We start from the raw sequence: 22,641 nt of genomic DNA, 5'->3' as shown, positions 1-22,641 counted from the left end.
GCTTCTGCTGCTCTGACTTGAATACTTTATAATGAGAGAAGTACAGGAGAAAACCATACTCTGGGCTTGGAAAGCTGTGACCTGTGTCAGATCAGAACATTCAGTGCCACTTCTCCTGTATAGTCCTTGTTGCTTGGCCTTTTCTTTTGTCCTCACTTTTGTCCAATAAAAAAATCTTACTAAGTGATCAAAAAGCTTGATTAGTAAAAGGTGAAGGATGTCCAGAGTAATATACTGAGTTCAGAAAAACTCTAATTTAGGAGAAACTAGAAATTAATTTTAGACCCCTCATCAGCTCAGAGCTGGCTGAAACCATGAGGATTATTTGCAAGAAGTCCAGTTGTACTGCTTGTGTGGATGGCAGAGGGATTAGAGAGAAGAGCTGGGCAGAGCTGGGACTGTGACAGGAGATAATCTGTGTGAGCTGCCCCTTGGAGGGGCAAGACCCTGTGACTAATCCCCATCTGTATGATCATATGGAGAACCTGTGGAGTGGGGCTCAGCTGTGTGCTGCTCACCTCTCTGTAAGCAGGAGGCCCATCAGCTCTCAGCACGTGCCAGCACACAGGAGAGATGTACTAGGTGTGTGTATGTGAGAAGGGATCACAAATATACACAACTCCGTGGCTTTTTCTGCGTAGAAGGCTGAGAAGTTAAAGGGAAGGTGAAGGCAGTCAGATTGAAGACAGTCTATGCATACCCATATTGGGGTGGGTGAAGTATCATTCGAAAGGGGCAGAATTAAGGACAGACACTTCCTGAGTTTCAGGAAACAGGACTAGAAAATTCTGGAGTAGCACAAGGCTAACCCTCTGGAACCTATTTTATTTTGCTCATTTTCTTTAACGTCTTTACTCTTTAACAAAATTGAAGTACTATTCCCTTTAATGTTTTTTTCTGACATCTGACATCCTACTCTGTCTCTCTCTCAGCTCCCATCCCAGTCACCCATGGTGCAGAGCTTCGCAGAGCCTGTTGGAGAGGGGGAGCAGGAAAGGGGCTCAGCCTCTGTATCCCCCTACTCACCCGTGGCACAGGAGCCATGGGCCATTGGAATAGACGCTGGAGGCAGTTCATTTTGAATGTGGCAATATTAACTTCACCTTCTGCTTGCGTAGTCCTCAGTAACATGCATTTATAATCAAACATAACAGCTGACATGAGTGACTGGTTGTGCTGAGCACAGCCCAGAGAAGCTCAGACATCCCTAAATCCCAAATCCCCTTCCTCTTATCTTTTCCCCTTTGCCCACGGGACATCATGTCGTGCTGTTTCTTTGCTGCCAGCAAACCAAGGTGGGCAGCAGCTGTGAGTCCTCCGTCTCCGCTGAGAGCTGGCCCCTACCCGTGTGTGGCAGAGCACTGCTGGACTTCAAAGGCCTCTCGCAGGGCTCCGGGACCAAGAATCTCTCGCCGGCACTGTCCTCCTCGAGCGGTGCCCGTTCCAACAGAGTCACCGCCCCCGTCCCTGAGGGACAAGGTCCAGGGGCCGTGACACCGCTGAGCTGTGGCTCTGAGGCTCCACCGGGACGCTTCTGCTTTTCCCAGGCCGGCGGAACAGCGCGAGCACGGGGGTGGGATGGTTTGGGGATGAAGGGGCAGAGGCAGCCGGACCCGGTACGGGAGAGCGCCGGGGACCGGAGCTGTCCGAGCGGTCTGACAGCCGCGCCGGCGGTAGGAGAGGATCTCCGGCCATCGCCTCAAAACAGCCAAACCGCCCCCACAAACAATAAAACAGTAAAAAAAAAAGAAACAACCTCAAAAACCCAAACGTATAAATAAGTGCCCACGGAGGCTGCCCGTCCCGCTGAGCTGCTGCCCGAGCCCCGCCAGGGAAGGGGAGGGGGAAGCAGCCCGGGACGCCCCCGTCCGCCTCCCCGGAAGGGGGGCGAGGGGCGGCGAGGCGGCCCCGCTCCGCCCCGCCCGGCGCTTTCTGTCCGCTCTCCCGCGCCGTACGGCCCGGCCGCGCCGGCTCCATCCGCTCCCAACTTTGTGGTGCGGGGCGCGGGCGGCACCGCCGCGCTGCCCTCAGCGGGGCCGCCCTCAGCGGGGCGCGGGCCCGGCCATGGCCGGCATCGGCATCGACCACTCCAAGCTGCCCGGAGTCAAGGAAGGTGCGGCTCACCCCGGCGCGGGGCGGAGGGGGCGCTGGACGGGACGGGGTGGTGTAGGGGAAATGGGAGCGAGGCAGGGGAGAAACTGTTGGTTTGGGGTGGGTTTTTAAACATTATTATTTTACAGTTTTCAGGCGCCGCGGCGGTTCGCGGCTCTGGCGTGGAGCCGGGTCAGCGGGAGGGGACGGGGCGCTCCGTGCTCCCGCCGCGGCACCGGGGTTCCCGGGGCTGGCGGTGTCCCGGTGCGGGGTGTCCGGCGGCCGTGCGGGTGGCGAGAGGGGACGAGAGGTGGAGGCCGGCGGCGAAGCGGCAGCGGTCGCTGGACAGAGCCGTGGCCGCCCTGCTGGCCCCGCTCCCGGCTCCCCTCCCCGAGCGAGCGGCGGGGGGCGGGCTGGCAGCGCCGCTTCTCCCCGGGAGAAGGCGAGGAGCGGCGCTGGGGGAGGGCGCAGCCCTTTGTCTGCGCCGGGGCCGAGGCCGCCGCCGGCGCCTCCGCCGCGCTCCCCCCGCCGCGCCCGGGCAGCCGGGCTGGGGGCGCCGGCCGGGGCTGCGCTCCCACGGGGGATGAGGCAGCCGGAGCCTCCTGCGGGGGATGGACGAACAGGGCGGGCTGTCTGTCTGTCCCTCACAGCTACGGCTCGGCCGGGTTCGGAGGCTCCGCTCGGGGCATTAGAAAAACGGAAGCAGAACTGTGAATAGCCACAGATTTGGCGATTTGAGGGGGACTGGTGATGTTGAGGCCCCGGCTATAAACACTTAAGCCTGCCGGTTTTTATGAAGACTGGCCTGCACTGAGCTTGGGAGCGCCAAGCAGCCGCTCCCGCCCTGCAGACCCCCCTGTGCCCCCCTCGCTTTCGGGGGTCCCGCTGGCTTGGCCTGTGCTCAGAGCACGGATTCACCTTCTGTTGGGCCGGGCTGGCCTCGGCTTCCCTGTTAGCGCAGTGTCTGCCTCACACGTGTGCCTTTGAGCTCAGTTAAATGTGCCCTGGAGCTGCTTTGGGTTTAGAAAGCTTTGTAGGAGATAGTTTGTTCTTTCTGACAGTGATTTGTGATATAAACCAGTAGAAGCTCTGTCATAATCAAGTTAGTTTAGATTTACTCTCTAGTAATAGAGAGTACTGTTTTCCTGCCTAAAAGAAACCAAACTTCCTTGAACTTGTTTCCCTTGCCACTGGTCACTTTTTTTCCCAAATTTCAATTCTTACAAAATAGCTGTTGTGAATTTGATGATTTAGCCGGCCAAGAGTAGAAAACATATGTCTGTGCAGGCAGCTGGGGGTTCCTTTTGACCTCCTGTCATCCTTTAATGCTTCACTTTGTGCTACTGGAACAAAAGCTGAAGCTGACATTTCAGGGGTTAATGTTCGTCCTATTAAGTCATTAGCAAAACTGTTACTGGCCATTTTAGTGTGGTCAAGATCTCATCCTTAGAGTCTGTCTTCACATGGTTACTCAAGAAAATGAATCCAATTAACCTTTCCAGTGGGTTGATTAAAGTGAATTAAATCCCTGTGTAGATGCTCATATTCAGAATTTAAGTAGCCTGGATTTGATTTGCCTTTATTAATTTTTGAATTGCACTAACTGGACTGAGCTGAGGTAGTTTACATGCTGAATGAAAGTACATTTACAGCGTTGCACTGTAACTCAACCAGTCCATGGGAAATTTGCACCTACGGTATAGTGTGGATTAAGCTGCAAGAGTGTCCTGTTACTACGATCTGTTGTTACTTGATAGCAATGGGATTAAAGGAGTGTCCCAGAGCAACGTGCAAAGTAGATGAGGTTTGAGCCATGTTCTGCAAAGCCTCAGGCATGTGTCACGCTTTTAGTTTAATGGCATCACTTGTTTTTGTTTTGGGAAGTGTTGAGGCTGAGCTATGCTTTGGATTAGGTCTTTTCGTGCTCTGTGTCAATGCCAGCCAAGGAAAGAAATGCATCGCCTGCCATACCGAGGGAAATATTTGTTGTTCCTGATAGAGAAATCACTGTTGATCCTTCTGGAAAAAGCATTCCCTTTCTTTGTCTGGGGTAAAGGTCGGCTTAGTCATTCATTAACAATGAAGAACATCGTTTTGGTTTGAGTACTTTGTTCTTCACCAGCTCTACTTAGGGAGAGGAGGTGTTGTGTCCGGGTTCTCCCGTCTGCAGGTAGCCAGGACTGCTGAGAGACAGTGTCATCCTCCTCTGGAGTGATCTCAGAAGCTCTTCTAAAAGTGGGATCGATTCAGTCCAACGATGGCAGTGAAAATCTGATAACAGTAGCTAGGTGCTGCAGGAAGTCTTGCTTCTTGTGTTTACTTTCCTTTTTTATCTCTAAAAGCATTTATATCAGCTGAAGGCCTGATATGGATGGCATTTTGCTGGTGAAAACCACTTCAGCTGGTCCAGTTTATTTTGTGGACAGGGGTTTACTGGTGTAAAATATACCCTCAAAACACCCTTTTCCTAGTATAAACTAGACCTTGCTGCTGCAGCCTGGTGTTACAGACCCATTTTTCCATGAGTAGTAGAGTGGATCTGACCTCTGTGGTCAGTAAACATCTTGTAAGTTATTTGTTAAAGGTTTTGGTGTTAGTTGCAGTCTGTGGCCTGTGCTTCTCTGCCTGCATTTCTGTTCATCTCCCAAGTGTCTATGACATATCTGTTTTTCACAAAGCAGCCTTTGCTGTTTGCTCTTTTGACCTGCCTCAGGAGATTGCTCAGCTTTGTGTGTGTAGATCTTTTTTTACTACAGGTCTCATTTGTGAGCCTTTTGGTGATAAAAACATCCTAGAAACATTATTTTAATTAGCTACTTATAAAGCAAATAAAACTGTCTTGGGCTCTGCTTGATCTCTGACTGCCTCTCATCTCTTGTGACCTGATGCATTACTAGGAGCTATGTTTGGTAAGGGCTCCACCCTTCTTGGCTGCCTGCTGTAAGTGAGCCCTTGGACTTGAGAGGCATTCCTGGCCCCATGCAGGCAGGCAGAGCTGCACGGGAGGTGTTTCTGGGGAGGTGTTTTGGAGCTGTGCAGACTTCACCCCTCTCTGGAGGATGTACCTGTGGTCCTGTCTGCTGTTGCCTTTCCAAAGGTCTTTGTGAAGGGAATACCTGTCTGCTCAGGCTGAGGCTCAGTCCCTCATCCATTGCAGTCTCCAAGAGCCATTGGCAGCAGCAGAAAAACCCCAGGTTTGGGCATTCTCCCAGGGGCTCATATTCATGCCAGTTTGAATCCTCTGTGAGGAGAGAAAAGGGAGAGGTGGGGCAGGCCGGGAGCCTAAACTCTGCCCCAGCAACGTGCAGCTCTGGAGAACTGTGGAAATTTGCAGAGGGTAAAGTGTTTTTATTGAATTTTATTTTTAGTAGTACTGTAAAGAAATACAAGGGTGGTATGTCTGGGCTGGTGATAGAACTGACCCTTCCATGCTGCTGTCTGAAGCTGCAGCCTTGACAAAGGCTGATTGTGGCACCTATGCTTGGAGTGACACAACAATGTTCACACTGTGGTTTCTACTCTTTGTTAAGCACCTGATTTGACTTTTGGGAGCTCCTGAGCTGTACATGCAAATACTGCTGGTGGTAGTCTGCTGCCCGAGAGGCCGGTATCCCAAACATGGTAATAAAAGATACAGCTCTGACTGTGACCTTGGGGAAACAGGAAGAGCTTGAATATTTTCTGTCTTGGCAAGGCGTTCTCTGGGGCAGGCAGTCTGGCTGGCTCTCTTTTGCCTTAGCATAAACTGAATAAAAGTTTGCTGTTAGCATCAGTCTTCCTCTTCCTTCCAGCTACAGACCTTTCTGCTGACCTCTGCAGCTTAACGTGACCTGTGCTGAGACTCCTGCAATAAAAACCTTCTAGTTACTGACCCTCCAAGTGACTGGGGAGGGGGATCAGCTCTGAGGTGCAATGTGTCAGGCTCTCATGGAACAGACTGAGGTTATTGGCTTATATTGAGGCCTTTGGTGCCTGTCTGTGCTCAGCAGCATGACAGTGGACAAGAGAAATCTGATGTCTGTCAAAGGTGGAAGAGGATCGAGGAAGTGTGAGTGGCTGGCGCAGTGTCTGATGAGGAAAGATTCTGCTTAGGGGTTTTTCAGGGGAATGGTTTTGAGGGATGAGCTGTCAGCTGCATTCATCTGAAGGAGGCATTGGCCTTTAACTGGATTAGTATAATCAGGGCAACAATTTTGAGAGCAGCTGAGGGTCAACTGGGTCATTGTGAAGCCACCTGCCCCATGCCCTTTGGCTCCAGCTGGGATTTTTCCTTGCAGTGTCATGATTTTCTGCTTTGTGACTTCCTTTTTTAAGGGCTCTGAAAAATTCAGGCAAGATGGATGGCTTGAGGGGAGGGTGATGTGGAGAGTGATGGGACATAGACACAGGTCACTGGTTCACATCCAGCTCTCCTGGGTAATAGGAGATCTGTTTTCCCAGCGTGCATGAATTCAGTAGCTGAGGCTGTGGTACTCATTTCACTTCTGGTTAAAGCTGGGTGAAAGTTTTATTATGCATTCAGTGGTTCTGGGTCTGCAGTGCTTGGCAGAGATGGGCAGGATTAGCATATTTCATGCTCTTGGCTCTGAAAGGCAACTGAGCAAGCAGGTCTGCCTCTTCCCATCCCTAAATCCTTACCACTTGTCCTCTGCGAGCTGCTGTGGAGGTGGAACTGAGGCAAAAAGATTGCTCCAAAAGCACTCTTTGGCAGAGAGAAGCTCCAAGACTCCTGTTGATGCTTTTTGCAGAGATGTTTCCTTAGCTCCTGACAGATTTTTGGGCGGGGATAAGAGGGGACACAGCCTATTTTTGCACCAGTTCCTGGGGGTACAGGGATGCAGTGGGGGGTTTTATCCCATTTATGATACAACTAGGACATCGTGACATCGTCCGCCACCCATTGCTGGTCTCTGAGTAATGATTACAGGTGAGTGGGTGTGTTTACGATCACCACGGGCCTCTGCTTAATCTTTCATTTCCTGTGGCCATGGAAAATGTCAGAGGGTGCCAGGCAGGAGTTGGAGATGGCTGCTGCAAGGAGCAGGAAAGGCCAGTTCTGCTCTCTCTGGCAGAAGAAAAACCCCTCTTGGAAAAACGATGGAATATGCCTTGGAGCTGTGTGAAACTTCTGTTTTGCTGGAGTAAGCTTTCTTTTTCTTGCTCAGAGTCATCCAGTTCACATGAATGTGCTGATTTATAGGACAAAGCGACGAATTCCCTGCCTGCTTCCTTCTCCCCTTTCCAGAGTGTCCCCAGCTGGTTGGCTTTCTGCTCCTTCACTGCTGGTTTGAAGGCTGAAGAACTGAGGGAAGGAGGTTGGTCTGTTGGTGAAACTGCCTTAAAACTTGAGAAGCTTTAGGTCCATTTTCTGGCGTGGCAGTCGCTGCTGGCTTGACCTTCAGCTGTTCTCCAAGAAGGTGATAATGACAGCTGCTGTTCTGCTGCTGGTTGGTTGCATTGCAGGGAGCAAAAGGCAAGTTTGGTGGACATTCCCACCAGGAAAGCTGCTGTGTCCGTGGAGGCTGACATGTGTCAGTGATGCTCTCTGTTCACCTTACAGCACTGGCTTTTCCACAGAACATGTATAGGACTTTGGGAAGGTCCCTTGACACTTCATTTATACTTCTTTTTTAAGAAGTAGAAATTGGAGCCTTCCTGCTGTTTTCTTTCTCAGTACTTGAAAAGATATCACACAGCTTGCTCAGTGAGTGTTGTGTGGCCTTGACACTGCACGGCTGCTGGGAGAGACTTTTAGCAGGGCTGGAAAGAGAACAGGAGAGTGCAGCATCAGGTTGTCTGTGTAAGGGGTGCAAGGCAGTGCTGTTGTGAACCTTGCATTGAGCAAAGGGGATCAGTTAGGCCTGGGCCCTCATAAAATTTACCATGTAACCCCAGGCACCCTGTGAATTAAGCTTGCCAGAAGTGTTACTCTCCTTGGAGAGCAAGGTGTAGATGAAAGCCTGCTCAGAGCCTAGCACAGCCCATCTGCACCTGCCCAATTATTTTGTGTCAGGCTCCAGAAACTCAACTGATGATTATTTTAATTGCATGCCAACCCATGATACCACTGCCACAATGCTCTGTCGGCCAAACTAAAATAGTGAGATCTTTTTGTCTTCAGCCTGGGTTGGTAGAGGTTTGGTCTGCGTGCTCTTGGTAGCTCTGCCCTGCAGTAGGTGCTCTTCAGGACAGAAAGTCAAAGTGGGTTTGTAGGTGACTCACTTTTTTTCACTTCTCTTTTCAAAGGAGGTGTAACAAGCCATGTGTGGTAAAACTGAGTTTCCTGTGTGCATTTTTGTTCATTCTTTCCTGAACCCTTTTGCTGAACCAGAATTTGGTAGCTAGAGGAGTCAGCTCTAAGGGGAAATGTTATGTGGGCTCAGTATGTGGTGTTCAGTAAGTGATGACAAAGGGGAAAAGGACATAAGTGAGGAAATATTTGAAAACACTGAGACACAGACATACCATAAGGATACTGACAGGAGTGACATGAGAAGTAACGGGGCAAAGGGAGGAGGGAAGTTTATGCAAACAGGAATATTTCCTGGCAGTGAGAAGGCAGGGGTTTTAATTCCTTTCTGCGTTATATGTGTAGCATTGGCTCTTTACATCCAGACAAAACAAGAGGCTGTAGTCTGCTCTGGCTGGAAATGCTCCTCGCAGAGGGACTGTTGCCACTGATTTGGCACATGGGTTAGGGTAATGCTGGTCTGGCTTAGGGCATCCTGCCCTGATGTGGATGGAAAGCTTCTCCACATCTGCATAGCACAATGACTTTGCACTGCAAAAGCAGCTTATCATATCTATCTGTTCTGGATATGGCAAGAATTACTTGTAGCATTCTGGTGCAAAGAAATGGCCTCTCCCTGTGTTCTGGTGTTAGTTTTATTATTGGGGTGCTGGCTGGTGGGATGGGAAGGATTTATGTCCTAAATTCACCAGCACCTCCTGGAGCCTTTGGCAGTGCTGCTGGGGGCTGGGGTGAGGTGGTAGAGCACAGCATGGAGAAGGCCTGGGAATTTTCCAAGCCACCAGGGTGTTGGCTGTTTTCATGGCAGGCAGAGCGCTCTGCCATTCACAGGGCTGTGCTCTCCTGCAGGCCATCTGGTTGGCGCCAGGTTTCCGAAGGAAGTTGATGCTGGGAAGAGGCTGGGTTCTCCTGACCTTAACTGCAGTACTGGAAGGACTGGGTCCTTGGCTAGGGCTGCACAGCCCTGCCTGGATTCTGCACATCCCTGATAAAAGGAAAAAGCAGGTTTGTCTCCAGCTCAGTTACCTGGTATTCCAGGCAGTTGCTGTTGGCATTGCCCGCAGCATCAGCTCTGGCTGTATATCAGGTGAACTTACTTGGTCCTGATTAAAGTGTTCTTTTTTTACTTTTTCTCTTTTAAAGAAGCTGTGAATATGCAATATCACCTGAAGGTGATAGTTTCCAAAACAAAAAATTTTACTTTTACTGACCTGGCGCTCATTTTACGCTCTTGGAGAGGAGAAAAGGCTGCCATCCTGCTTCTTCCTCATGCTTTGCAATGCCTGTGAACTGTGGGCTCAGATGCCACAAAACAGTTTGCTTCAGGATGATGCAGGGAGCTCTGCCTCACTGTCCATCTGGCCTCAGAAGCCAGGGACTTCTTCTTGCCCTTGTATGCCAGTGTTTTAAATCTGCACTTATGGCAGTGTGCCAGCACAAGGCCGTGACAGGAAAGGGAACATGTATTGTTAGTGCTGCAACTTTACTGATTTGTGACTTGTAGATGGATGTGGAGTTTTGACTGATCTGGTGCCAGCTTTGGTACTTTGTGTTCCCCAGAGCTGACTAATAAACCTGGAGAACTTAAACACAGGAAGCAAGGGGGGAGAGGGGAGACTACCCGTGAGGAGCTGGTGGAGCAATGAAAAAGGGTTTTGAAATAAATCAACAACCTCGCTTGGTTAGGTGAAGGAAGGTTGTTCTTGCAGAGCAGCTTTGCAGCAGCTGAACGGGTGGCAGACAGGAGTCTTTCCTTGCATCCTAGCAGCCACCTTTCTAGGGAAAAGAAGCTGATGGGAATCTGTGCAAGAATTGGAGCTGATTGCAGGATCAGTTCAGATACCTTCAGCTTCGAATGCAGCAGCTGACAGGGTTTCCATCAAGGCTGGGAGGCTGCCCAGAGGCCCATCCTGCTGGAGCTTTGCTTTTCTTGGTATCTGATCTGGAGGAATAAAACCTGGCTGGTTTGAATGTGCACTGATACTGTGGTGTGTCCTTTCAGCTGCAGCTCTAGTTTAGCTACAAGCCATGGAGCAGTCTCAGGGTTGGCTCTAGTCACCCAAAGGCTGAAGAGAAAGTGGCATCTCTGGTGAGAGTCTTCGTTCTGCTTGTTTTCTCCAGAGGTTCTTGTTTCTCTGTATGACTGCAGGTCACTGTCGTGTAAAAACTGCACTGTGGGGTTTAGAGAGGAACTTGAACCTTTTTTTGGCACTCAGCACCTTCTGTGTGGGTGTGAGGTTTCCAGCAGTCAGCCTTTTGTAAGCAGTCACCAAACTGAGTCAGGGCATGAAGTTGTACCAGAGGGGCATTGAAACCTCCCTTTTCGCATCCTGTGTCCCTTGTGTTTTGCTATGTTATCTCTTGGGATTAAGCTGGAGGAGAAGCCTGGGAGAGCTGACACTTTGCGTTATCTCTGCTCTCTGCTGCCTGCCTGCCTCTTTGGAGCTGCCGTGTGAGGTTATTCACCACAGCCTGAGGGCTGAGAAATGCTGGTGAAATACCTGCAATCCAGGGTGCCATGGCTCCCGAAGGCCACCCTGAACCACATAGTGGGCCTGCCGACTCTCTGCAGAGAAACTGCTGAACTGAACTAGGGGTTAGCTGTGCGCTCATCAGAGAGCAGAAGTTTTGCATATCTGGGAAACCTAGTTTGTGTATTTACCAGAGAACAGAAATTTTGCTTCTCTGGGAAACTCAGTGTGTCCTTCTGAAAATTTTGTGTAGTGTAAAATTGGCTAAAATGCTGAAATAAAAGCTGAATTAATCAGATAAAACAACAGACTACAGTGATCACCATTGGAGATTGGTGTGGGGTAAGGAAGTATACATGCAGTGCAAATCTCTTGAGATGCAAGCTCCATGCCCCAGCAGTTTTCTGAGTGGGTGGCTGTTTTGAGTTGCACATGAAAAAAGACTTTCTTTTTCCCCCTGCTTACACCAACTTAAATGAGTGGTGTTGGGTTTAAAGCTAGAGCTGCCATGACATTCCGTCTGCAAAAGAAACCAAAAAGCCTTCCAGAAAAGGGATATCTTGGGATCCATGGGATACAGCTGAAGGTGTGTCTTACAGCTACAGTAGTGCTCATGGGGCCTCTATGGGCCCGGGATTTTGACCTCTCCTGGTGAAGGCAACTCCTGCCCTGTGATGTGTGTGGTAGTTTGCCTTTGGGCAAAGTGAGGGTAAAGCACAGCTGTTGGAGTCAAGTGTTGTTTGTTTTGCTGTGGTCCATGGCTGGGAGGTAGTGGTTAAAACTGACTTTTAGGAAAACTTCTGCCTTCCTTTATTGTTGGTTGTTCCTTTTGCACAGTATTAGCTGAGTCAACTGAAGCTGTTTCAAGTGCTGGAGAGGATGAACTACACAAGCAGCTTTTGTTCTCACAGATGATTGAGATTATCTTCCATACACACACCCGGTTACATCTCAGATGTTGGGAGTGAAGTGTTTGGCTGCCTGAGGTCTACTATTTGACTGTGGTGTCAAACCAGCCAAGCCATACCCTGGCAAGTATATCTACCTGGAAGTTTTTGTACTTGTCCACCTGGATGTTAACTGGTAGATTCACAATGCAATGGTTGAGCTCACTGGTGATCTTTTGGGTGTAGGCAGTCCTGGACAGGTAGATGGACATTGGGGCAATCAAGAAATTTCTACAGAGTTGAGTGTTCTGAGCCTGGCAGGTAATGACTTGCAGACATTAACACATATCGTCTTATCTATCTGCTCTCTGCTTTAAAGTGTTAATATATTGTGTATGTTGAGCCCTTGCAATAGAAAGCAGCAGCTGTGACAGCAATGTTGGCTGTAGGACTTGGGGGTATTGGACAGTTCTTGTGACTCAGGGTACTCTGTGTGGGGACCCAACTGGACATGGCTGAAAAGGGTGGTTTTTTCAAAGCATGGGTGTCATTACTTCTTAAGGCTCAATGCCATTTTTAGGTACTTCTGAAAGTCTTGGCACAGAGTGGCTGGAAAGCTGCCCAGTGGAAAAGGACCTGGGGGTGCTCGTCGGCAGCTGGCTAAGTATGAGCCAGTGTGTGCCCAGGTGGCCAAGAAGGCCAGTGCCATCCTGGCCTGGATCAGCAGTAGTGTGGCCAGTGACTGTCACCCTGTACTGGGCACTGGTGTGGCCACATCTTGAATCCTATGCTCAGTTCTGGGCCCCTCACTACAAGACAGACACTGAGGTGCTGGAGTGAGTCCAGAGAAGGGCAGTGGAGCTGGGGAAGGGTGTGGAGCATAAGTCCTATGAGGAGCTAGGGATGTTTAGCCTGGAGAAAAGGAGGCTCAAGTGAGACTTTATTGCTCTCTACAAGTCCCTGACAGAAGGCTACAGCCAGGTGGCCATTGGTCTCTTCTTCCAAGTACCAAGTGATGGGACAAGAGGAATTGGCCTAAGTTTTGTCAGGGGAGGTTTATATTGGATGTTACAAAAAACATCTTTAGCATAAGGATGACCATTGGTTGGAACAGGAAAGTATTTGGGTCACTGTTCTAGGAGGTATTAGAAAGATGTGTACATGGGATATGCTTTAGTGGTGGGCTTGGCAGTGCCAGGCCAGTGGTTGTACTTATGACTTAATGTTTTTCTCAACCTAAGTTATTCTATGGTTCTGTGATTGAAATGCTCCAACTCAGCATTTTCTTCTGGAAGTCAGAGATGGTCTTTAACATTCTCGACCTATGGGTTGTATTTTAAGCTTTGGGAATAAGGAGAGTTGCTCTTATTTAGAAATGTTGCAGATGAAACTAGGAAGGTTGGAATTATCCAGTGATGAAGAACATGGCAGCCTTCTGTATAAAAGCAGAAGGATAAATCTTACCAAATTTTGTGGCTGGGGCTTGCTCAAAGGATAACCTTTTTGAGGTGCCTTGTGCTATTTTTTCACTATCTTGAGTATCTCCAGCTTCCTGTTTACACTGCAAGCACATCACCTTCTGCTTTGAGGTGTTCAGCAGATGCTCTCTCAGCTTTAGGACTGGTCTGTGGTACAGTGTGCAGGCTTCTTTACAGAAGTGAGATTGCCAAACTAGTAGCCTTTGGAGAAGGCACTTTGTGAGTGGATGATTTCTATTCCAAGGCAGGTTAAAAAATACAATCAAGTTCTGGGGATTTGATTCCAAAATACATACAGTCTTCCTTTTTAAAGCATAGTTAGGCAGGTGAGAGCTTAATGTGGGAGAATGGTGCAGACAGAGCACAAAAATCTCATGGCCTTGACCTCAAGGCATTTTGCTTAGAGCAGAGAGGGTAACCTCCTTCTCAAATCCCAAGACGTTCTTAGCTTCCAGGCCAAGACTGCTAGTAAAAAAACCATGGTGGTTTGGTGATTTAGTTATTTACTTATTTACTTATTTATAATTATTATTATTTTGCATGTTTGCACCTTTGAGAATTAGGCCGAGACCCCCTCAGTTTGCTTCCCCATGGAGTCACCCAGTCTCCTTGTGCTGCCTCATAGCTCCCAGCTATGTGTGATGCTCTGGTGCTGTGGCTGAGAAGCAGAAATTGTTCCCTTTCTCAGGCTGCCCAGACCTGCCCTCTGTCTGGGATCCACCTTCTCCTTGCATGATTTTCTGATGTCCTCGGCATGATGGGGCCTGGTGAGCAAGGTCCTAGAATGTCATCTGTATAACTGCAGCAGCCAGACATGTTCTAGCCAGCCTCTGTCAGCACCCACGTGTGGTAGCAGGAGCTCAGGTATCTCCTGGTGCAATGGGAGAGGCAGGGCAGAAACGGGAATTGCTGAGGCTGAGCCATGTATCTCACAGAGCAGCTTTGCAGGGGCTGGGAAGGAAACATCCCAGTTGCCTGTTTTATCTGGAAGCTGCCCTCAGGGTATCCTCTCACCTTCAGCTGGATGGCTGCTTGGTCAGGTTGGCTTTGTTTCAAGGAAACAATTTTCGGATTTTGGAGCTCTACCTGGGTTGGAGTGGCCTGACCAGTCCCTGCTAGTAAGAGTATCTAAGAGATCCCAACTTGCTTTCTAATCTGCAGGAATTTTCATAACTCAGCATCCTCCTGAGACTGCTGGCTTGTAAAAGGCTGCATTTGCTGATTGCCACTTAATTTATCAGCTCTGTAGGCCCTAAAAAAATGATTTTTAGCTGATGATACTGCTTTTTCATGTTACTTGTGTCTTTCCTCTCCCTCCTGTCCTTCAGATTAGAATTCAAGAACTGCAGATGCTCTAAACTAAGCATGACTCACACCTAGTTTATTTTGTGAATTACCCAGCACACAATGCTGACAGGAAGATGCTGGGAGTGGAGGGGGTGGGGAGCAAGAGATGGTTTTTAAGACCCAAAAGGAAATGCTTGGAACACGCCTCTGTGGTCCCTGGGTCATTGAACTGGCCCATGTCCTGGACACGTTATATGGGCCACGTGAACCAAGGGGGCCCTTGGGACCTGCAGTGAATGTCAAAACATGATCTAAGACTTCAGGCAGAAGTGAGGGGGATGTTTTGCTGTGAACCTTGCTTGAAAAGCCAGTGGGGGCTGACCTTGTGAGACAGTGCATATTCCACACCACCCATTCCTGGGTGTTACCTACCTCTGTCACACATCTGAGTATCACTAACAACATCTAAGGCTGCCTTTGCTCCTCTGTTGTGGTTACATCAGTGTGTTTGAAGCAGTTTGAGGTGTTAGAAATGCTGACCTGTGGAGCTGAGGTAATGCTGGAGAAAGTTAGTGAGATGGGTGGCAGAATATAAAATGGAAGAGGTTATTTAATGAAATTTTGCTGAGCTGTTGTACCTCGGGACTTTCTTATCTCAGTCATAAAGCAGCCATGCTTCCAAGAGCCTCAGGTGCACCAATGCACAGAAAGGCATATTTCCAGTGAGAGCTACCAGAGGAGAAGACCTGTGCTTGGAGATTACAGAAAGGCTCTTGAGGATTCCTCAAAACAAGTGAGCTCCCTCTTCCATGAATGAATTTTGGATCCCACCACTGTTAAAGGTGATGCTCCTGCCCTCATCCGCCCCAGCTGGCGCCTCTGCTGGCTATAGGAGCCACTGGGATTCCTGGGCAGGCACTTATTTTATTGACAGCTGTGCCAGAGTGTATTCCAAGTCTGCTCCCTGCTGTGCCAAGGCAGATTGGCTTAATAAGACTATGGTAAACCTGTTGTGACTGTTTCATGATTCACTGGATTTGCCAATTGTAGCTGCTCTGATTGTACCCCTGCTGCTTGTTTGACTGCCTGGTGGCTCCCAGCCAGGACCCAGGGATGGGAAGTCAAGTTAATTTGCAACAGTGAAGGTAATGTTAATCTTACCTTTCATTTTTTAGGTATACAGTTAGGGAGCAAGGAAATGGATTTCTTTCCCCTTAAATGTGAAGCCTCTCAGAGAGTAGAAATTGAGTCTGTTGTCGTTGAGGCCATCCTATTTCTCAGCACAAACCCAGAGTATATAATACCTAGTAATGATTGTGCTGTACCCTGCTGAGACTGGGCAGGGAAGGAGAAGTAGTGCTGATGAAACTTCATTTCAGACCATGTCTGGCTGGTCCACATCTCCAATTATTTCATAGTTGCCTCATTGTTGGGTGTGAGTCTTCAAGGATTGGTTTCCTTGGCCTCACTTGCAGCTGCTGTCATGCTTGGCTTGGTGCCGTGGGTACTGGGTCTAGTTGTGAAGGAATGCTCTGCATTGCCTTCAGCCCCAAATCTGCTAGGGAGGTGCAGGTGTCCCCATCCTTTGCCACCTGGCTGTCTGACAGTGCTTCATTGTGTTCGTAATGGGATGTTCTCATCTTCCTTAGCACGTTGTTCTCAGGCTGATGGGACTTGAGAATAATGTGCTCAGATGAGTTGGAGGCAGCTAGCCCAGCCAAGTTTCTGACAGTGACGAAAGGTCTTCTTGTGCTGCCTGCCCTGCCAGCAGCCACAGCAGCACAAAGAGAGGGCTGTGTGCTTGAGCTGTCTGTTTGGGTTTGTAACTGGAGTGTGTGTGCAGCCAAATGGCTTCTTCAGCAATGCTCAAATAATTCCAAATGTGTGAACAAACCCAAGGCTTGCTGCTGCCCTACCAGTCTGCTCCAGTCATGCTGTGTTCTCTGTGAGATGGGAGCACCAGGGAACCCAGACACTGAGGAGCTTCCAGTGTGCGTATCACTGGTAACTGTCCAGCATCCCTCTCTCTGTACCTGGATCTTGGTGAGTTAATATCTGGTTTAAGACCCAGCCCCTTTTTTCATGTCTAAGCCCTGCAACCTGGTGGCTCATGGCAGTGTCCCCACTTGCTTTGTCACTGATGTGTGGAGGTGGCACAGGCAGCGGCAGGGCACAGCGTCAGGTCTGGGTGCTGTGTGGCCATGTTAGGGTTGGCACTGGACCTAGGTGGCTTTGGGTCAGGAGCTGGGAATTGCGCCGAGGAAGGTGGTACCCTCGCCTATATGTGCTTCCTGGACCAGGCACTGAGCTTCAAAACAACCTAAACAGGAACCTTTGTCCCTGCTTTATGTCTGTGATGTCCAGCAGCTTTCAGCTGTAGCCTGTAAGAACTGAGAATCTGAGGAGTTTGGTTTGCTTGTTTGTTTGTAGACCCATGGACTACTTCAGCACTTCTCTGGAAGAGCAGCTAGAAGAAGCAGGCCTGTCTATGCAACACAAGTGTATGTGGACTTTGCCTTTTTGAGTCCATGCTTTCTTTACAAAGTCTTCAGTGGCCCTTCAATCCAAAAGGATTAAACAATCATTGCTGCATTGTAGGAATAAAGCTCAGTGATAGAGATGAGACTTTCCTGGGGTTGGTGCAAGACTGTCAAAAGACAAGGAGCAGTGTCCTGCCATGCCCTCCTACTTTCTTGCCCATGTGCCAAGCGTGTTTCTGTAACATGTATTTTTCCAAACAGAGGAGTGTGTCTGGGTGTGGGTAGAATGGAGTAAAAAAAACAAAGCTGAAGTCCTCCTGTGCACGTGTGCCTCTCTGGGGAGGATGGAGCAAAGGTCTGCCAGCACCATCAGCACCATGACTGACTGACAAGACAGTGCTCTTGAATACCACAGGGATCAGAGCAGTGTATGAGCCTGTGCAGAATCGGTTTGGGAAGGGCTTGGATTTACTTGTATAAGCATTTCTTGTAGCAGTGGTCTTTATGCAGAAAAACTGTGTAGCTCTGAAACGTTCATCCTTGCTCCTGTGCTGCCTGCCTTGTCTTGCTAGTACAGCTGTTCAGGCAGCTGTGCTGTGGACTTGTTCAGAGACCTACTGCAGTTAAAAATAACACTTTCCTCCCATTCTCTTTTTTTTTTTTTTTTTAAACAGTCAAGAGCAAGTGTTGCTTCTTGAATACATGGCAGTAATAACTGCCCTAGATTTGGGCAGACTGGCTCTGTGCTGAGGTATCTTTGATTAGCTCTTAACTCATGGTAGAGTTCAAACCTGTGAGTTGGATGTGCCCTTCCAGCAGGCCAGCTGATACTTCTTGTGAATAGAAGATGGTTGTTCCACAATCGTTCTAGGAAACTGAAGCAGTATTAAGGATCGCAGAATTAGTCTCTGTGGGCAAGATTCCCTTGCCCTATCCTGTAAAAAGCATGTGTTGGTGACCACCAAGCACCCTGGGTTTGTCACCTGTGAATAGCACTGCTGGCTGTGACTCAGCTGTGGCTTTTCAAGATCTGTGGCTCAAGGCAACGTTTCTTTCTTTGTACAGAAATGGCCACTGGAAGCGGTTCAATGCTATTTAGTTTCATATTATCTTTCCTTTTTTAAAAGAAGTTGCAATGAAAAAAAGTAACAACAAAACCCTAATTACACCATCCAGATCTGTACATGCTTAAAGTGAGCCACTATGGGATCGTATAACTGCGACCTTTGTCCTCATCTCCACCGTGCTGTGTGTCACTGTCCTTCCCTGAAGTGTTGCTCTGGCTGTTAGGAGCTTTTGTCATCTTAAAACACCCTTCAATGCAGAAAGACTCAACCAGAAATTCCACTGAATGTGGTAAAGCATTATCTGATCTCTTAGTACAGACAACTAGAAACTCTTCCAGATATTTTGTGAGGATACCTGGGTGTGGAGTAATGTCTTGATGCTTCTCTCGTGGAGCATGTGCATCTGTGAGAAAAGGGAGGGCTTGTGGGATCGCGGCTCAGGAAAAGGCAGTTCCTTTCTCATTTCCTTTGTGGTGATGGAAATGTTTTATCTTTTCTGACTCTGAACCCTTTCACAAACAGAATCCTCGTAAATTCCCCTTGTACTTTTGATGCATTCTGGGGGTTTTGGAGTTATTTTCAGTTTATCTTTTAGGCTGCCTGTGCATTGCTAAAGAGAATCCTTGGTCTTCCCCAGAGGTCTTGCCAGTGGAGCACAGCAGGAGGGATTTGTACTTCCCTCTGCGGCTTCAGGAGCACCTTGTAGTTCTCTGCTTTGTGACGTGTGTTTCAAGTGGGAGATGTTCCCCTCTATGGGTCCCTTTAGCTTCTTAACTTGTCACATTGAGGGAAAAATGAGTGACAGACCTCTCTAGTGTAAATTTTTTGTTGCCGCTGCCTTAAACTCCCCTTGAAGCAGGCAGAACCCCAGGTCTGGCAGATGTGTGAAAAGGGGCTCCATCTGCAGTCTGGGGGCACAGGTTACTGTCTTTGGTTTACAGAGATGCTGATGTGAACCTGCAACCAAAAGGCTGAGCCTGATGCTGTGTCCCTGTCCCAGTATGTATGTGGCTTGTGTTTTGTTTCCCTACTGCCTATCATAACAAATTAAAAATACACACTGGTGTTTTTCTTCAGTGTAGGTAGAGCATTCCTTTGAAAGTTCAAGTGGAAAAGTGATAGGCATTGGCAAAAATCTGCTGCTTTCAAACTGATGCCAAAGGGGTTTGTCGGTTTCCCCTTTCACTCTTCTCAAGGTCATTTTCAGCATCTTTTGAAGAAGCTGTACTTATCCCTGCCTGTAGTGCTATGGTTGATCCCATATCTGGGTTGTAGGTGCAAATCCAGCATCTGTACTTCAAACAGTCCGTGAAGCTTACAAGAAACAACTGAAAATGATGCCTGAGCTGGTAGAAATACCTTGCGGTGAGAGCCATGGAGCTCAGTCTGCTCAGCTCTGGAGAGGTGCCAGTGTGCACGTACCCTCTGTGCCATGAAAATACTATTCTCAGACTCTTTAACCCAGCACAGAAAGTCACAGTAAACAAAAATGCTTGCCCTTGGTTTTAGCTGAGTGCAGTCAGTGTGGGCATTGGTATGAATATATATTCTATTTGAATGGAATGCAGAGGTTTGTACAGAAGGTCTGATCCAGTGGTAGCATGGGCAGTTCTGTTCTTGAAGTGGAGGTCCAGGAGAGAGTGGAGAAGGCATTTTATGCCAACAAGGACAAAGAAAGAAACACACACAAGAATACACATGATGGCAGGAGCGGGGAAAAACACAAGTCCAGACCTTGGCTGGTAGACAGTGTGTCAAAAGTCCATGTATCTGTATGCTCCCCTGACTCCCATAGCTCTTGTGATGCTTTTTTGTTTGATTTAGGTTTTTTCTGATGCTAATTCTCTTTACTTTGTTTCCCTGTTCAGTATGTCGAGACTTCGCTATTCTGGAAGATCATACCTTGGCCCATAATTTGCAGGAACAAGAGAGTAAGTAGCAATGATCTTTAGTGCAAACTGAAGCAAGCTTGTCCCAACAGATATCTGCCTTTATTTGATTTTGCTAAGAAAAATGCTTCCTGCTTTTATTTAATTTTTTTGTTTTAATGTAATACAGTTTATTATTGCTGTCTTCACTGTCTTGTAACACTACACTTTGCTCTGCTCCAGCTCATGTTGTACCCTAGAGATAGTTGCATTTCATATTTCAATTTTGTGCTCTCCTTTAGAGTTGAGTTTATTTATGCCATTTATGATATAATTGCATGTAGGAGTGCACTTGGGTTTTGTTGCTATGCAAGGTTTTTAGAAATGACTAGCAATTTTGGAAGCTTCAAGTTTTATAGTCTGACCTGAAGTACAACCAGAAGAGGTCTGTTTGTTTACTTGTTTCAGAATTGCCAGTGTCTGCCTTTTGAAAGAAGCCTTCATTTTCAGACATTTTGAGGTAGGGCAGCTGTACACTAGAAGGGCTTATAAAGGAGAAAAAAGGTACAGCCAGGATCTTCAAAGTGACTGGTGCTTTTTTTTTTTATTTTTTTTTTTTTTTTAATGTGCTTATCTATTACTTTGGGTATGTTTACATTGCAGCTTCAGGTGTGGTGGCCTCTCTAATCAGCTTCTCACCGATTTGGTGTCTGCCAGTACCAGGTGCTAATGCCATGCCAGCTGCTCCACCAAGGGTGCAGCTGCTTGTGCCCTTGGTGCTGGAACCTGAGACCACTGAGTTAAAGATGGCTCTGGGCTGTAGCTCACCTAGCCATTTTTTCTGACAGGCAGTATCCATGTATGGTAAAGGACTCACTGGAGCACTAAGTTGCCCTGTTGCTAAATATAAAGGTAGTGAGATTTTTGGAACTGATTCTGCTGAGAGTGAGAGGAGTTTTGTTCTGTAGAGGTTCTTGAGAACAAGTAAGGGAAGTATCCATAAGGAGTGGTTTAGGTTTAGTTCATCCTCACTGGCCTCTGGTGGTCCCTCCCAGACCCACTTTATTCATCTAGGGTAATTTTCCATGGTCAGCAAATGAAATTCAAAGCCTAAAATTTAGGCTCTATACCCTATAAACCTGGATGTGTTAAGATATGCAGAACTTGTTTTGGTAACAGACACGTATACAGCCCCCTCAGTGCTGAAAAGAGGCAATCTCAAGCTGCTAGCATAATTTCAGTTCAGGACTTTCCCACCTTTAGATAGATTGCTTGGTGTTTCCCTGCCAAGATCTGTCTTCCTTTCTGGGCTGGAATCTCCCTCCCACTTGGTTTGTCTTTTTCACACAGTGAAGTTCTGCAGCCTGATTTGAGGGTTCTTGTCTGTGTTTATTTCCAGTTGAGCATCACTTGGCCACAAACGTTCAGCGTAATCGTCTGGTGCAACATGACTTGCAGATGGCCAAGCAACTGCAGGAAGAGGAGGATAAGAAAGCCCGTGCTCAAATCCAGAAACACCAAAAAGACTTGTGAGTTTGTGCTGGAGCTCTTGGAATGGGAGTGCTAGTCCCATTAGGTCAGAGCTGCTTTAAGTTGACAGTGTGTGGGGTTCATCAGCCTTTTGCTTTTATTTCTTTTTTATTTTGGCTGTCCATTGCTGAAAAAGTATTGACACCAGGCTCTGGCACAGAGGAATGAGAACAAGGTGGGAGCAGGTGACTCTGGAGCCCATCTTGCCTTTAGATACTGTTGCCTGTCCATGAGAAGGAGCCTTCCCATTGTACTGCTTGTTGTCAAAATGGAGTGATTTGGCCACTTGTGTTGACCTTGTCCCTGGCTGAAGTTTGAGGGCGAAGGAACTGTGCCACAGAAATACCCAGTGCTACAGGGGATTCTCTCTCGTGTGGAAATTGCAGATAGTGGTGTGTTTGCCCTGTGCCTAAAGAATGCTTTTGAGGAGCTGGGTGTGATGCTTTTTGGTGTTCTGCTGCGCTGACCACTGAAAGCCTCTGCTTGTGCTTGCAGCTATTCAGTGTGAAATGACCTGGCAAGGGGAATTGCTGCCCCAGGGTGGCTTGATGGGGATGGGTGTTGGGGGACAGGCCTTCTCTTGCAGTCACTGACTTCTGCAGCAACTGGGAGGGTTTTTAATGAGTGATCCAGTTTGCTCTGCAAGTTTGCACAGTCCCCACACACCACATCTTAACCCTGTGGTCTGTGGTTTGGCTCTCTGTGTGCCACGGCTCTCAGCTGTGGAGCTGGTGTAGAAGTGAAACATGGCAGCACAGGGCAAAACAAACTGTGCTTTCCAATCCAGAGTGGACTTGCAGAGCATGAGATGTAGCAGGTGGTTTGTATGACAGGGCTCAGCCAGCTCCCACTCGTGAGAGGTGGTGGCTGGATGGGGGTCCCTGCAAATACAGGGTCTGCAAAGCAGGATGCATCTCCCAGCAGCTGTGCTACCTCCTGGCTTTTGTTGGGCTCTGGGATGCCACCCACCAGGTGCAGTTGTGGTGGATCACAGAGCCTGGGTGGCTCATCTGACAGCGATGGAGCAGAAGAGCTCTGTGTTGCAGATGTGGGAGATACAGGACTGGCTTCAAAGCAGCGGCTCATGAAAGCTTTGAAGCCGTGACAGATCAGCCACTGTTTTCAACGTTCCCAGCACACTGGGACAGACCTTATGTACATATGTATCTCTCAAGTCTCTGCTTTTTTTCAATAGTATTGTCTTTATTACCAATTAGAGATGGGAGTGGGTA

At 48.3% G+C, this 22,641-nt stretch overlaps 1 protein-coding gene across 2 annotated transcripts in view; it reads left to right on the top strand.

The window, feature by feature from the left end:
* The first annotated feature begins 1,934 nt into the window (after positions 1-1,934).
* CCDC50 (coiled-coil domain containing 50) overlaps positions 1,935-22,641 on the top strand; it is a 43,332-nt gene continuing 22,625 nt past the window's right edge. The window contains exons 1-3 of one of the 2 annotated variants that reach the window (XM_042041775.1): positions 1,935-2,113; positions 19,880-19,942; positions 21,279-21,408. In XM_042041775.1, coding sequence (XP_041897709.1) covers positions 2,065-2,113; positions 19,880-19,942; positions 21,279-21,408 — 242 coding nt within the window. In that variant the 5' untranslated portion in view covers positions 1,935-2,064. The remainder of the gene's footprint in view (positions 2,114-19,879; positions 19,943-21,278; positions 21,409-22,641) is intronic. The other variant, XM_042041776.1, reaches the window with a different exon arrangement.

This window comes from Corvus kubaryi, unplaced genomic scaffold (genome assembly GCF_017639235.1).
Source record: "Corvus kubaryi isolate FWS band 111438036 unplaced genomic scaffold, C.kubaryi_AGA036_p1.0 37397, whole genome shotgun sequence".
In the NCBI taxonomy this organism is placed as follows: domain Eukaryota; kingdom Metazoa; phylum Chordata; class Aves; order Passeriformes; family Corvidae; genus Corvus; species Corvus kubaryi.
Note: the sequence above shows the minus strand (reverse complement) of the source record. Positions and strands in the feature narration are given on the sequence as shown.